Source organism: Rana temporaria, chromosome 1 (assembly GCF_905171775.1).
Source record: "Rana temporaria chromosome 1, aRanTem1.1, whole genome shotgun sequence".
Taxonomy (NCBI): domain Eukaryota; kingdom Metazoa; phylum Chordata; class Amphibia; order Anura; family Ranidae; genus Rana; species Rana temporaria.
Genome location: NC_053489.1, coordinates 641,163,984 through 641,181,577, shown reverse-complemented (window position 1 = coordinate 641,181,577; position 17,594 = coordinate 641,163,984). Strand labels below are relative to the sequence as shown.

The 17,594-nt window shown below is 38.7% G+C and overlaps 1 gene segment (V, D, J or C); it reads left to right on the top strand.

Annotated features, from left to right (window-relative positions):
* The first annotated feature begins 1,649 nt into the window (after nucleotides 1-1,649).
* On the top strand, nucleotides 1,650-16,693 carry LOC120924483. The segment is given in 5 exon segments: nucleotides 1,650-1,761; nucleotides 1,879-2,171; nucleotides 8,875-8,885; nucleotides 10,122-10,159; nucleotides 16,120-16,693. Coding segments are annotated over 5 exon segments (720 nt in total).
* The last annotated feature ends 901 nt before the right edge of the window (nucleotides 16,694-17,594 follow it).

Genomic DNA, 17,594 nt, shown 5'->3' with positions numbered 1-17,594 from the left:
TATATTAATACGCCGGGCGCAAGTACGTTCGTGAATCGGCGTATCTAGGTCATTTGCATATTTATAATGGGAACGCCAAATGCATCCAGCGTAACTAGGCAAGTTACGTTGGACGGCTGAAGCCATGTTTTAGGACGTATCTCGCTTTGTTAATCGGCGCAAAGATGCGATGGCGCACATTTGAAATTACGGCGGCGTATCTGGAGATAAGCCGACGTAAATGCTTTGTGAATCCGGGCCTATAACTTTTGCACAAAACAATCGATATATGCTTATTGTTTTTCTTTTTTTTTTTTTTTACCAAAAATATGTAGTAGAATAAATTTTAGCCTAAAATTATGAAAAAACATGATTTTAAATATTTTTTATTATATTTGTTTTAAAGCAGAAGTAAAAAATATATCTTTTTATTTTCAAAATTTACAGTATATTTTGTTTATAGTGCAAAAAAAATAAAAACCACAGAGGTGATCAAATACCACCAAAAGAAAGCTCTATTTGTGGGAAACAAAGAACATAAATGTAATTTTGTGTACAGCATTGCATGACCGCGCAATTGTCAGTTAAAGTGACGCAGTGCCATATCGCAAAAAGTGGCCTGGTCATGAAGGGGGGTAAATCTTCTGGAGGTCATGTGATTAATAATGCACATCAGACTCACAGTGGGAGTTTTTGCACTGACTCCAGAAATGAAGGAAAAATGTAAAAACAGAAGTAAATGCTTCATTTATCACACATTTTCTGGGTTCATAAAAGCTCAAAGAAAAAAGCTCTGACAGTACCATGTTTCAAGTACTGGGATAGAGAGAGAAAAGTGTTTTACCTCCCTGATTGCCCACCTGAATTCTACCATTACAGCCAGTTGGGGTTACACACATGGCATGGCCCTGCTGCATTACATTGCGGCTGGGACCATTATAATTTATCTAGCAGAGTTTGACAGGTGACAACGCCTGTCAAACGTGCCCATTCACTTCAATGGGAGTGTGACACAACCACAAGCTGAGCATTTTCAGTGCAATATTTTAATACATAATCCCTGTTGGAATAACAACAAAACACATTTAGGAGGTGACAGGATTATCACCTGAACAACTGGCAGTTGCTGCTCTACTGCCCTCTGAAAAGCAATCCATTGTGGACCATTGTGCATGCTTCCTCCTCCCTACTGTTTTCATGCAGAACATCTTCCCTCTCACTCAGCCGTCTATTTATAAAAGATTAGTTGGATGACAAACACTCACCCATTGTTAACTAATGCAGGCCATCATTTTTATAATACAGTGATTTTCTTTGATCATCAGCTCTATCTAGTGGCCAAAGTGCTGTGTTTTCTCTGATTTGAGGTTTTCAGAAAAAGCTCCATATAATGGCCACTAGATGGAGCTGACGATCGTAGGAAAGCACGGTAATAAGAAAAACATGGCAGAATATATCAATGATTGGTTAATGTTTGTCGCATTCATCTATTTACTTTTTTATTATTGTGTGAACAGTGGTGAGTATAATGTGTATATAGTGTGATCAGATGTAGATGAGATCCACTGGAGTGTTTCTATCACAGATCACTGATCTGAGAATTCTAATTTCCATCTCCCCGGTATTTGCATACACAGTGTGTGGGGGGAACACCTCCCCTGTCACTCTCTCTATATATCTCATTGTACAGGAGACGTCTTCTAGTTTGGATCTGACCCTCCAGAAACATCAAGATGATTTCTCCCAGTTATCTGCTGGCTGTCATCTTCATTTCTATTCAGGGTGAGAGATGAGGCTCCTTCCATCATCCTCTGCACATACATCTATACATTGTACAATAAATACGCACATCAGGATTGATAGGAAATCAATAATCAATATGTCTCTTCCCATCCTCAGGATCCTGTGGAGAGATTGTGATGACTCAGACTCCGGATTCTAGCTCTGTGTCCCCGGGACAGACAGTCACCATCACATGTACATCCAGTGCTGCTATTTATGACGCTATAGCCTGGTACCAACAGAAACCAGGAAAGTCTCCAACACTTCTCATCTATGATGCAGCCACCCGACACACAGGAGTCCCAGGCCGGTTCTCTGGTAGTAGTGGTGGATCTCCTTACACTCGTTACACTCTGACAATTACTGGTGTGACTGAAGCTGATGATGGAAAATATTACTGTCAGCAGGGTTATAGTACACCTCTCACACAGTGATACAGAGCCGTACAAAAACCTCCTTCCTCTTTTATAAAGAAACACAATCACAGATGTCATCACTGGAACATTCATCACACACTGATAATAAACTTCTATGATAACTTTGATTGTTAGTGAGATCATGATTATTATCCATGTTGGAGATGTGCAGAGAATTCTGATCCTGATAGTGAACAGGGATTCTGGGGTTCGGGGAAGTGAACTGTCCCAATCTGGCCATTATGTTCACCCATCCCCCATCCCCCATCCCCCGGACACACTTTGCTCAGATGTAACTCTAATTCAACCTGAACCTGAAGTATATCCCCACCCTGGCAGGGCTGTCTTAATATCATCATGGGCCCCTGGGCAAAGTAATACTCTGGGGCCCCCTACAATGGAGACAGCGCAGGTAAACAGACATCAAGTAGGTAGGAGGCAGAGAAGCGGAGCTTCCCCTTTTGGGTGGAGCTCCTCATAAACTACATGAACAATCATTCTGTACAGCAAAGAAACAGTGGGGAAAATCCTACATACATAAAGTAACAAAGCTGTCCTGTGCATATAATATATCTGTTATATTGATGCCTCCCCAGCACTATGGCCCCTCGACGCCCTAAAGGGAGCATCCCTCCAGGCATTCCAAGCTTTTCAGTGCAAACAGTGCTGGACAGCTGGGCTCACCATGACACCATCCACAATGCTACTTCCGCAGGTGGGCTCTCAGTGCTGCCGACTCAGCAGCTCCCACTGCAGCTCCTACCCCGCAGCCTTCGAGTCCCAAGCATTCAAGCTGCATGGGGCGGGGTCAGAGCTTCACTGGCGCTCCTGCCCTGCCCATCCCTGCTGGTTGTGAAATAATAGGTATAGTTCTGCACAGCATGGCACACCACACCTTCCCTGTGTATCCATCACTCTCAGTGCCATCATGGGGCCCCCAATTTCAGGGCAGCATGGGCTCAAGGACCAGCTGCTTTGGGGAAAGTGCAGGGGCACCCATGCAGCTGGGGCACATGGGCAGTGCCCAGATGAGCCCTCTCATTAAGACAGCCCTGCACCCTGGAGCCTATACCTGCAAAATCCATATCTGTGTGTGCATGTCTCTACTTACATGTATTCCCTACCTTATCCCTATAGTACATAAAAAAAATCAACTGATACTGCCATCTGCTGGTGTTCTTTGAATTTTTTCCTCTGCTTAACCACTTCAGCCCTGGAAGGTTTTACCCCCTTAATGACCAGGCCATTTTTTCCAATACGGTGCTGCGTTGTTTTAACTGACACTTTTTGGGGGCCAGTGACACCAATACAGTGATAAGAGGTAAAAATATGCACTGATCCTTGTATAAATGTCACGGGCAGGGAAGGGGTTAACACTAGGGGGCAATGAAGGGGTTAAGTGTGTCCTAGGGAGGAGCTTTCTAACTGTGTGGGGGGAGTGTTAAGCCCTGTACACACAATCGGATTTCCATCGGACAAAGTGTAGGACTTTTGTTTGAAGGGCGTTGGCCGTTAACTTGTATTGCATATGTAGCGCCCCCTTTACTTTCAGTAAGGGCACTACGCTAAAGTTAGTGGGAGAATGAGAGAGGTAAGTTGTTCTCATTCCTAATTGTGTTAAACTTGGCCGTCGCCAATTCTGGATTGTCCTGTGGGTCAGTCTGCATGTCCAGAGATATGGTTTCATCTCTGGACGGCAGATGGCGCCAGAGGGGTCCAGGCGGAGCCGCTTTCTCCCAGCAGCCAATGAGAGGAGTTGAGCCTCGCTGTGCATGCTGGGAGGGGGTATTTCTGTGGCGGAAGCCGATGTTCTTGGTTCTTCGCAGGTTCCTGGTTCCAGATGTGGCACCCACATTTAGGGTGTGCGCACATCGCGGGCCCCGTCACTATGGCCCACCTGGCCTGGGGCCGCGCGCCACGCGGAGTTCCAGATTCTAGGCCCTCCTGGCCTAGAGCAACTGATGCCACAAAGGGGCCCCAGTGACTGACTGGGTCCCCCTTCTACTGAGGAGATCCCAGGCTGTATGTCGTTCAGTGGGGGATCGGCTTGAGGAGAACCCGGAGGCAGGTTGTCCAAAAGGGCTTGAACGAACCATTGGGGATCTGGTGACCGGGACATTGACAGGTACACTTCCACTGTCAACCGGTGACCCTAGCGCAAATTTACTGGGAGGATAAGCTCAACTATTTAGCTCATCCAAGTTCTAGGCCTGTGACAGAGGCCCCTTCAGAGCCAGGTCTGTGGCAGAGACCTGCTTCTCCCAGCATCCTTAAAGTGACACTTCGGCTGCCAGGCCTGTGGCAGAGGTCTGTCCGAGGGCACTTCACCCACTCTGGCTGGAGTGGCGACAAACTGTACTACTATTGCTGAAAGCAGGATTGCTTTCTTCTTCATTCAAGCCTGATACCGCAAAGTTCTTCACTTCATCAACCTTTTCTGTCCACCTCAAGTTGATGTTGGTCGTGTTGGGCCAAGAAATAAAGCATTTAGAAAACCTTATCTACGGATTGGACATTCGCTTATTGATCTACTTACTACCTTCACCCCTAGACAACACATAGAGGTAACTTAATACGCCGATCCCAAAACAATCAGCGGCTCCTCCGGGGGTAGCTCTACACATACAAACAGCAAAGAATTGTTGGCCAAAAACGATGTGGTTTTTCAGCTCTTCAGCACCACTCTTTGGGCAACTTCTACTAATGTTGTGTTATGGTTAGCATGGCTTCAGAGCATGCGTGTTTTTACTTTGTTTTTTCGATGGACTTGTGTACACATGATCGGATAATCCGACACCACACATTTGATGTCGGAAAATTTTAAAGCATGCTATCCCACATTTGTTGTCGGAAATTCCAAACAACAATTGTCCGATGGAGCATACAAACGGTCGGATTATCCGACAACATCCTGTCATTACACAATTGCCTTTGGAAAATCCGATCGTGTGTAGGAGGCTTTACACTGGAGGAAAACAGAGATCGTGTTTCAGCTTAGCTGAAACAGAAGATCTCCCTTTTCCTCGCTGACAGATCAGCGGTTTGCCCTGTTTACATATTCACACCACTGCTCCGTGTCTCCCGTGAACGATCGGAAGGGTCGCAGTGGCCATTGCGGCTGCCGGACCTGCTGTGCGCCCTTCTGTACCCCCTACACCGCGTGCACAAATACACATACAGGTACGTTATTTTGCATAGGCATGCCGTCCTGCCGCAGTATATGTATGGTGGGCGGTCCGGAAGCGGTTAAAGTTACAGGAATATAGTCAGGATGTATTTTTCCCTGTTTGGTGATGGAATAACCGGCAATGATTGCTTAGATTAATAATGTACATCAACTCACAGTGGGAGTTTTTCCACTGATTCCAGAAATTAAGTTAAAGTGAAGTTCCAACGACAATTTTTTTTTATTATTATTTCAACATTTGATAAGGTTATAACATTAAAATGTAACACTCACGTCTTTTGTTAAATTCGTCCCCCGATGTCCGGTTTAGTATAAAAAATAAAGTTGTAAAAAATCCTTTCTGGCCGTTGTCATATTGCTTGTGGGCATGTTAAGCCCACAAGCATATCGTTCCGGGATACGGTGCAGCTGAGCGACCAGCATGCACCGCCTGTTCTCGCGAATTCTGACATTATCACAATGCCGTCATCTACTCAGAATGCCATCACAATGGGCGGCGGCATCGGAAGTGCCACCCCATTGTTATGGCAACCTAGCCCCGAGGGTAGTGATGTAAGGAGCTGTGGTGAATAAAGGGAAGATTTTTAAGGGACCACATAGCAACAGGCATGAAAAGGTAAATAAAAAAAAAATCTCAATGTTTTTTATTATATTATTTCCTGCACAGTAATGGCATTTTTTTTTGGGTGGAACTCCACTTTAAAATGTAAAAAGAGAAGTAAATGTTTAATTCACCACACATTTCCTGGGTTCATAGAAGCTCAAAGAAAAAGCTCAGACAGTACCATGTTTCAAGCTCTGGGGGTGGAGAGAAAAATGTATTACCTCTCCGACTGCCCACCTAAATTCTACCATTACAGCCAGTTGGGGTTATACACATGGCGTGGCCCTGCTGCATTACTTTGCAGCCGTGGCAATTATAACTTGGCTTGCAGAGTTTAATAGGGGACATTACCTGTCAAACATGTACATTAATTTCAATGGGATATTGAAAGGGTTGTCTCCTGAATGCCTGGCAGCTGCTGCTATACTACCCAATGAAAAGCAATCCATTGCAGACCCCTTTTCAGAGGATGGTGGGTGCTGATACCTCATCCCTTTAAAACTGAACAGATAATAATTACACAGGTTCTGTGGCTGATTAAGATGGTAATTAACCACTTACCCCCCGGACCATATTGCTGCCCAAAGACCAGAGTACTTTTTGCGATTCGGGACTCTGTCGCTTTAACAGACAATTGCGCGGTCGTGCGACGTGGCTCCCAAACAAAATTGGCGTCCTTTTTTTCCCACAAATAGAGCTTTCTTTTGGTGGTATTTGATCACCTCTGCGGTTTTTAGTTTTTGCGCTATGAACAAAAATAGAGCGACGATTTTGAAAAAAATGAATATTTTTTACATTTTGCTGTAATAAATATCCCCCAAAAATATATAAAAAAAAATTTTTTTTCCTCAGTTTAGGCCGATACGTATTCTTCTACATATTTTTCGTAAAAAAAAAATCGCAATAAGCGTTTATTGATTGGTTTGCGCAAAAGTTATAGCGTTTACAAAATAGGGGGTAGTTTTATGTCATTTTTATTATATTTTTTTTACTAGTAATGGCGGCGATCAGCGTTTTTTTTTTTTCGGTACTGCGACATTATGGCGGACACTTCGGACACTTTTGACACATTTTTGGGACCATTGGCATTTTTATAGCGATCAGTGCTATAAAAATGCATTGGATTACTATAAAAATGCCACTGGCAGTGAAGGGGTTAACACTAGGGGGCGGGGAAGGGGTTAAGTATGCCTGGGTGTGTTCTTACTGTGGGGGGGGGGGTGGCCTCACATGGGGAAACACTGATCCACGGTTCATACATTGTATGAACAGAAAATCAGCATTTCCCCCGCTGACAGGAACGAGAGCTGTGTGTTTACACACACAGCTCCCGTTCCCCGCTCTGTACCGAGCGATCGCGTGTGCCCGGCGGCGATCGCGCCCGCCAGGCACACGCACGGGAGTCGGGGGCGAGCTGGGAGAGAGGACTGGGAGAGAGGACGTCATATTACGTGCTCTCGCCCAGCAGAGCCACCTTGTGGACGTATTTCGACGGTGCGGCGACGGCAAGTGGTTAAACTCACTTGGTGCCTCATCTGCATTCAATTAGCCTCAGAACCTGTGTAATTAATATGTGTTCAGATATAAAGGGATGAGGTGGTAACCCCACTGCTACCCCTGTAAAAGAGCCCTAAACAAGGATGAATTGTGTTTTTTGTGAAGGCCACAAAGACTATTGATAGGGGAGACAAACATTTCTTACCATTGATGGTTTCTCCTGGGTGTTGTAGGGGGGCTGAGTGACCTTTGGTGACCTTTAATAAATCATTAATAATACAAAAACGATAAAAGATAGACTGGAAATTTTAGCAAAACAAAACAGCACAAGCGTAGCACTAACCAATGAGACCAGTTTCGTGTCATTTGGCTGTTGTAGGGGGGCTGAGTGACCTTTGGTGACCTTTAATAAATCATTAATAACGCAAAAACGATAAAAGATAGAATGGAAATTTTAGCAGCACTGGCTGTGTGACTAGCTGTGTGTCTGTGTGACTGTCTGCATGACTGGCTGTGTTTCTGTGTGACTGTCTGTGTGACTGTCTGTGTGTCTGTGTGAATGTGTGACTGGCTCTGTGGCTGTGTGAATGGCTGTGAGACTGGCTGTTTGTTTGTGTGACTGTCTGTGTGTCTGTGTGTTTGTGTGACTGTCTGCAAGACTGGCTGTGTGTTTGTGTGAATGGCTGTGTGACTGGCTGTTTGTCTGTATGACTGTCTGTGTGTATGTGTGACTGTCTGCATGACTGGCTGTGTGTCTGTGTGAATGGCTGTGTGACTGTCTGTGTGACTGGCTGTGTGACTGGCTGTGTGTCTGTGTGACTGTGTGACTGGCTGTGTGTCTGTGTGACTGTGTGACTATCAATTAACAAAATAGAAGGGAAATAAACAGAAGGGAAATCCAAGTTAAATCAATATTTGGTGTGACCACCCTTTGGCTTCAAACCAGCATCAATTCTTCTAGGTACACAGTTTTTGAAAGAACTTGGCCGGTAGGTTGTTCCAAAGATCCTGGAGTAAAAAAACACAGATGTTCTGTGGATGTCGGCTGTCTCAAATCTTTCTGTCTCTTCATGTAATCCCAGACAGACTCGATGATGTTGAGATCGTCTGTGGGGACCAATCCATCACTTCCAGGACTCCTTCTTCTTTACATTGAAGATAGTTAGTTCTTAACCACTTGAGCCCCGGGTCATTGTAAAATGACGTCTTCACGGTGGCTCTGAAAATCCAACAGGACGTCTATTGACGTCCTGGATTCCTCCGGCCACTGGGGGGCGCGCGAGCGCGCCCGGCGCGTCCCCGAGATGCCGATGCGCGTGCCTGGCGGTCGCGATGTCCGCCAGGTACTAGCGATCGGTAATGACAGAGCAGGGACGTGGAGCTCTGTGTGTAATGATGGGGTGTAAACACAGAGCTCCACGTCCTGTCAGGGGAGAGAGGAGACCGATCTGTCTCCCTTGTACATAGGAACACAGATCGGTCACCTCCCCCAGTCACCCCCCTCCACACACAGTTAGAACACAATACAGGTACACATTTAACCCCTTCCTCACCCCCTAGTGTTAACCCCTTCAATGCCAGTCACATTTATACAGTAATTAGTGCATATTTATAGCACTGATCACTGTATAAATGTGAATGGCGCCAAAAATGTGTCAAAAGTGTCCGATGTGTCCGCCATAATGTTGCAGTCCCAATAAAAAAATCGCAGATCGCCGCCATTACTAGTAAAAAAAAGAATAATAATAATAATTCCGTCCCATATTTTGTAAGCGCTTATTGCGATTTTTTTTTTTTTTTTACCAAAAATATGTAGAAGAATACGTATCGACCTAAACTGAGAAAAAAAAATTTTTTGGAAAAAAAATTGGGCTATTTATTATAGCAACAAGTAAAAAATATTGTTTTTTTTTTTCAAAATTGTTGCTTTTTTTTGTTTATAGCGCAAAAAATAAAAACCGCAGAGGTGATCAAATACCACCAAAAGAAAGCTCTATTTGTGGGGGAAAAAAAGGGCATCAATTTTGTTTTGGGAGCCACGTCGCATGACCGCGCAATTGTCAGTTAAAGCGACGCAGTGCCGGAAGCTGAAATTTCACCTGGGCAGGAGGGGGGTATATGTGCCCGGTAAGCAAGTGGTTAATGACATTGGCTGTATATTTGGGATTGTTGTCCTGCTGCAGAAAAAAAATGGGGCCAATCACCCACCTACCTTATGGTATGGCATGATGGAGAATTATCTTCCAATATTTCTGTTTAGTGTAAATCACTGTCTCATCTTAACTTCACAAATCGGCTGCAGTTGGCTTCCCAGGGATTGCAAAATACTTTGTAAAACCATTGCAGGGGTTTTGTTAAATGGAGACAGCCAGAGATGCGTCTAATTGTTGATTGTCTCCAGTACCTTTTCCTAGCCCCAAATATCTTCAGGAAGCTTAGTGTAAAATCAGAGGAAGTATTGACACTATTTATATTCTTTGTATCACTGATACAAAACCTGAGAGATAATTAATTTGCATCTCCTTCATAACTGACTGATTCTGAAGTGTGCTTTTTCATCCGGCGATGGAGATAATGGTGATACGCACCATGTACCTTGGTTTCCTCCATTTAGAAATGTTTTTGTACAGCCTCAGAACTAAGATTTATCACTGTGGCGCACTTTTGGTGGTGGAACCACTGTAGAAATGAAACGTAAGTACATGTGTAAATGTAACTTTCAAATTGTGCCTTTTTCCTGTATTCTATAAGACTTTTTCTTGTAGATCCGATTTATGTTTTTGTCACCATAATGTGCCATTAATGAAGTCTGGACCATTTATTGTATAATGTGTTTTTTTCTTATGTAGCTATTGAATGTATGTGCATTTGTGATAAATCTTGCACCAATGTTCTAGTTATATCATTTTGTAACCAATTTTAATCACATGACACATATTAATGATAGAAAATACTTTAAAAACCTTGGTAGAAAAATAACCATTACCGTATAAAACAATAAAGGCAATTTATTTAGCAATTTTCAGTTGAAAACAATGATAAATAGAACTGCAGTATGATTTTTTTTTTTTTACTGTGTGTATAGAGGAAGTATCTACTGTGATACATTTTTGGGCTTTAAAACTACTGTATAGGTCGAATTATGGAAGTACAAATAATTTGATATTTATTCCCTTTTTTGATTTATCCTATTTATGTTTTTCATTTTCTCAACATATTTTTTATCAAGGTTTGTTAAAAAAAAAATTGTGTTAGAATTATTTCTTTGAGTATGTACAATATTATAATTGTGTTTAGGTCAATACAGCCTAGATGTTTGTACAATATGCATTGGGGAATATCTACTTTTTTAGAGGTTATAGCTGTTGGTCAAAACAATCTCCTCCAGAGATTGCTGGGGGTTCCTTGAGCTGTGGCTAGTGGACCTCCCATCCAATTGTTTCAGCATAGTCCCATGTCCATTGCCACTCTTGGTGGAGTCAGGAGACCAATAATTTTTTAGCTGTCTGTAAAGCGTGGCATTCTGACCACCAGTGTAAAGAGGGTATTCTTCCCATTGACCACCAATGTAAAGAGGGCTCTCTTTCTATTGTCCCCTACTGTAATGGCACTCTGATCACCAACATCTTCTTTCCATTGACCACCACTATAGGAGGGGGGGTTTTCCCACTGACCCCTAATTTGTTAGTTAGGGTTCACTGAGACCAAAAAACTATTTCAAGGGTTCCTCAAAGAGAAAATGGGTGAGAAAGGTTGATCTAGGGTGTTTTTATGTAAAATGTAATAGCATTTTATAGCTGGAAAATACCAGTGATAATTTAATTGCCACTGTAGTTGAAAAATTTGATTTCTCTACAGTAAAGTTACTTTCTTAGACTTAGAATTTTTTTTATTGAGAACCCTCATTAAAACATTCATGCAATAGTTTATAGAAGTCAAAACAGACATTTTGACATTCTAGTGGAGGTTTTGGTGGTGGAACTACTTTTGGTGGTGGAACTACTGTAGAGAATAAACGTAAGTAAAAACAAAAAAATAGAGTAGTTTAGTATTGTTAAAAAGTTTTCTTTATTATTAAATAACAGTTGCAATATTTATTGGAATATGACATGAGTAGTTAAATAGATGAGTATGGCTAAATTGAAGTGAATGGAAATGTTACTATTTTCTTACGCATGAAACCAGATGGACTGCAAAAGTATACCTTTATAAAAAACGAAAAAAATTGTATTTTATACAAGTCAAAATAAAAATGTTGACATTCTAGTGGTCATGGTAGTTCATTTCAGTAGAGGTTTTTGTACAGTGTGTATAGGGGAAGTATCTACTGTGGTACTCTTTTGGTGGTGGAACTACTGTAGAAATTAAACGTAAGTAAAAATAGTAGTTGAGTAATCGAGTATTGGTAAAAAGTTTTATTTGGTATTTTATCAAAAAGCGGTGGCATTATTTGTTAGATTTTTCGGTTTTGTTTTTATGAATATCTGAGTATTCCTAAAGGTAAGTGAATAGAAGTTAAGTGAAATGTTAAAACTCTCTTGGATATGAAATAAGATCAACTTGAAGAGTAAGAGCCGGTTCACACTGGGGCGGCACGACTTCGGGGGCGACTCGGCAAGGCATCCTGAAGACGACTTCAGAGGCGACTTGCAAAATGACTTCTGTATAGAAGTCAATGCAAGTCGCCCCCAAAGTCGTACAAGAACCTTTTTCTAAGTCGGAGCGACTTGCGTCGCTCCTATCAGAACGGTTCTATTGAATAGAATGAGTCGCCTGACAAGTCGCCCCAGTGTGAACCGGCTCTAAGTCTATAACTTTAAAGAAATGTTTTTTTTTTGTGTTTTATAAGTTAAAACAAAAATGTTGACATTCTAGTGATCCAGGTAGCTAATTGCAGTAGAGGTTTTTGTACAGTGAGTATAGGGGAAGTATCTACTGTGGTACACTTTTGGTGGTGGAACTACTGTAGAGTTTAAACGTAAGTAAAAAAAAATCTTGGGTAGTTAAGCATTGTTAAAAAAAAATGTTTTTAGAAATAATAAATAGGAATGGCAATATTTATTATAATATGACAACAGTAAGTGAGTGAAAATGTTACTATTTTCTTGGACATGAAATAAGATGGACTTTAAAAGTAAGTTTATACCTTTAAAAAAAAAAATTGGGCATTTTATACAAGTCAAAAGTGGTCCAGGTAGCTAATTGCAGTAGAGGTTTTTGTACAGTGAGTATAGGGCAAGTATCTACTGTGGTACACTTTTGGTGGTGGAACTACTGTAGAGTTTAAACGTAAGTAAAAAAAAAATCTTGAGTAGTTAAGTATTGGTAAAAAGTTGTATTCAATATTAAATAGCAGTGGCAATGTTTGTTAAAATATGAGATCAAGTATTTGAATAATGGAGTATTTCTAAAGTGTAGTGAATGAACATTTTACTTCTTCTTGCACATGAAATATGATGGACTTAAAAAGTAAGTTTACACCGTTTACATTTTTTCTTTAGTATTTTATACATGTCATAATAAAAATGTTGACATTCTAGTGGTCAATGTAGCAAATCACAGTGGAGGTTTTTGCTCAGTGTGTATAGGGGAAGTGTCTACAGTGGTACACTTTTAGTGGTGGAACTACTGTAGAAATAAAACGTAAGTAAAAAAAAATAATTGTTGAGTAGTTAAGTATTAATAAAAAGTTGTATTTAATATTTTGTATAATAGTAGTGGCATTATTTGTTAAAATATGATGGTAGTTGAATAAGTTAGTATTTCTAAAGGAAAAGTAATTAAAATGTTATCACTTTCTTGGACATAATGTTTTTTAGTATTTTATACAAGTCAAAATAAAATGTTGACATTGAAGATGAAGATTTTTATACAGTGTGTATAGGGGAAGTGTCTACAGTGGTACACTTTTAGTGGTGGAACTACTGTAGAGATTAAACGTAAGTAGATAAAAAAGTAGTTGAGTGATTAAATATTGGTAACAAGTTTTATTTAACATTTTATCGAATAGCAGTGGTATTATTTATTAGAATATGACAGTCATTAAATAAATGAGTATTTGTAATGGGAAGTAAATGAAAATGTTACTGTGGTACTATCTTGGATATGAAATAAGATGGACTTGAAAAGTAAGTTTATACATTTTAAAATAATGTATGATTCAAAACAAAAATCCCAGAGGTCAATTTTAGGGATCAATATTATTTGCTTATTGAATAATGTATTTTTCCTATTTTGACCAGATTGTTTTTTCTACTTATACTATAACTAAAAATAGACAGATATCCAACACGAGGAGCGGAACAAAGAGATAGATAGATAGATAGATAGATAGATAGATAGATAGATAGATAGATAGATAGATAGATAGATAGATAGATAGATAGATAGATAGATAGATAGATAGATTTACAGACAAACTGAGAGATGGCTACCAACACAATCTTAATATTAAGCCATTATCAATATGAAACATTTAATTATTGTACCAAGAAGCATAAAGTTGAAGTTTTATATGGTCATATATTTAAAAAAAAGAAAAGTATAATTTGCAACCTGCAGTGCCTACAAAATCATTTGTGCCATGCCAAAATAATTTAGTTAATATCATACTTTTGTTTTACATATATTATATTCAGAAAGTTTGTCGTTTTCTACATAAATTATATATCTCTGTTACAAAAATATTTTCATGTCTATTTTGTACCCCAAAAACTCTGTGCAAACCTGCTTGCAAAGTCATACTAAGTCACCCTCAGTTGACTAGAAAGAAGTTTCGGCGATTATTATACTTTTTGTTTGCTAATTTTTTTACTTTAACTTTTAAATATTTGTATCCATATTTATAAAGCAATGAATGTAAAATTCACAAAATATTTACTGCAGGTGAATCCTTCTAGATCACAGGGAATTAATAAACAACTGTGAATGATTGGTGCTGTCACATTCAATGCTTTATAAATATTTCCTAAGCATGTAATCTTTAAGAAGAGGCATTCAATTGATGAAAATGATCACTAGTATACAATTTAGGTAACTTTGGATTTCAGACACTAATTTAATTGCACAGTCAAATACAAACAGTCATGCTTGTGAATCAATAGATTTTGTCTTTGTTTTATAGTATGACTACAATAAATATTATAATATAATAATAATATTTCTAAATAATATATATTTATACAATGGGGTGGTTTTCATCAAATAATAGAGATTGTTTACTTAGCAAAATGAAAAGTTCACTTTGGAATCTGTAGCATCAATCATCCAATCTTGTGTAAGCAAAAATATTTTATTTCTTTTTTTATTACTCTCACTTATGATTGGATTTACAATGGTAATACAGTGTCACCCTATTCACTAACTAAATGGCCATTGCCACTTATAATTGTCAAAAGGGTGAAGCTGTGTTCACTGTTAATATTCAATGATGAGTGAGGGAAATTAAGTATTTGAACATACACTTTCCAAAGTAAATATTCACTTTTACAAATTGAACATTCCGAGAGGAAACCAATCCCGAAACCGTGATTGCAAAATTCTCAAATTTAGGTAATTGAAGTAAAGTAGATAAGTTATTAGAGATACTTTATTAAAGCAAGAGAATGTTCACTTAGGTCAAGGAGATGTTGATAATTTTCCTCAATCATGTGCAAGGGAATTTGTTTTTTACTTTGCACATGATTGGGCATTTAAAGTGTCACTGAGCTAAATTAATATTTTCCTCCCCAATTAGTTCAAAATGATGCAATATAAATAGAATCGAATAGAATGGAACCTTTTATCGGTCGTATTTAAACTTTGCTATAACTTTTATTGAAAGAATTTATTAGGTTGAGTGCATTTTTAAAAGGTATGAATTCAGGTTTTATACAAAAAATATAATCAATTAAAGTATCTTCTATACAGCAATATAATAGCAAAGACACTTAGAGCGCTGACATAGCTCTACATTTAAAAAAGCACACAATAGTAAGATTGCCAAGGAAGTCCAGGTGTAACTGTAAAGTATTTGTCTGGCATAAATTATATAGAAAATTATTTTTCAAATCTCAGGAAAAACTGATTAAAAAAACAAATACCCTTATATTAGATGAAAAGAGTAGACCACCTTAAATCATATGCTCTACGTGTATACTGTATAATGCAAAAAAAAAAAAACTTTTATATTCATATAAATCAATATTCTGCAAACAGACAAAGAGACAATGTGAGCCTAACAGTGCATGTAGGGTACCCTTACAAGAGACAAAAGCCCCCATTTAAGGGCCCCTTAAGAATGTTTTTTATAATTCAACATCCATATCCTGCAACTAATCTTCATTCCCTGTCTTTAATTTATTTTATTTAGGCTTGGCTCCATTAGTTGCTGAATCTTTCTTGGTACTTTTTTTTTTTTTGGTTACCATTTTTCTAAAGATTGCATTTTAATATTCTCCAAGTTATATAGATGACACACATTTGACAAACACCCAGTGCAGAGTTAATGAGAAATTATCGAATTGTTTCAACTTTTGCATTTTTGTCTAATATGATCCCAAAAACTGTGATTTTTTTTTAGATCTGGCAAATATTATATTCTCCAAACCTCTAGTAAAAAAGTGAATGAAAATTTACTACATTGTTTAAGTTATTTCCATGTTTTATTTTTTCAGGAGGAGAAAATGTCAAACCTTCTGTATTTATCTACCCTCCTTCATCGGAGCAGATTAAGTTAGGGTCAGCAAGTTCTGTGTGCTTCGTTGACCAGTACTATCCAGGGGATGCCAAAGTGACATGGAAAGCAGACAACACTGTCATAACCAATGGTGTTGAAACCAGTGACAAGATGAAGGATAAAGATAACACTTACAGTTTGAGCAGTACACTTACTATGCCCAGTGATGAATATAAAAAATATAATATTTTCACTTGTGAGGTCACACATGTAACATTAACGCCAGCGCTGGCCACAAGTTTCAAGGCGTCGGAATGTACTGTTTAGGGTCCAACAACATCCCAAGGTCCCTCCAGTGAAAACTTAGGAGTGTTTTCTCCATGTTTTTTGTATTTAAAATATTGCATATATTATGTTGATTTTTCACATAATACAAGTTTTTTTGCCTTGTGATCAGATATGGCAAATGCAATGTTATCTGTTATTTTAAAGCTTCTTATCAGTTCAAAGAAAAAAAAAGTATGTATGTTTTGCTTTTGTCAAAAAAATAAATAAAAAATGATTCTGCTTCATTCCAGTCTTTGGTGTTATAATTATTTTAATGTTATTATTATTAAGTTTATTTAAGTAGTACGTTTCTATAAAATAAAATGAACATCAATATTCAAAGTGTAAAATAAACTCACAAGGTTACATTTATCAGCAACAAAAAACTTGCTTCATAAAAAAAGTTTATCAGGAGTATTTTTTAAACTAAAGGGTCAATTTAAAATGGAACACAGGTACCACACAGGTCCACTGGGCACTGCAGAATTACTTGTCACTGTATCCTGCATTTTACACCCCAATTATAAAATGTAGGTTACACATCTTACAGCTGGGAAAAAGCAGTTGCGGGTTATTAAATTGACTAGAAAAGTTGAACAAATGGGGGTTTTTAGAAGGTAGCAGCTAAGCAAAATTACTGAGGCACTTTTTTGGACAGGAAAAAATATAAATTTGAAAAGTAAGTTGCAACCATAATTACATTTTTTTTTTTTTTTTTTTAACATTTTATATGCATTAAAACAAAGTTTTTTACTTTCTAGTGATCAACTAGGCTTACTGCAGTGAAGGTTTTTGTACAGTGTGTATAGGGGAAGTATCTACAGTGGTACACCTCTGACCGTGGAACTACTGTTGATATGAAATGTAAGTAAAGAAATAATAGCTGAGAAATTAAGTATTGGTAAAAAGTTGTTGTGATGGAATAATTGAGTATTTGAAAGGAAAGTAGCTGAAAAAAATTACTGTGGTACTTTTTTGGACATGAAATAGAATGGACTTGAACAGTAAGTTGGCATCATTGTTAAAAATAATGTATTTCATTAGTCAAATTGTTTACATTTGAATGGTCAATTGTTTATACCTATCATTTACTCCAAAAATATAGAGATGTCCTTTAATTTTAGAATATAAACAGCATCATAATCT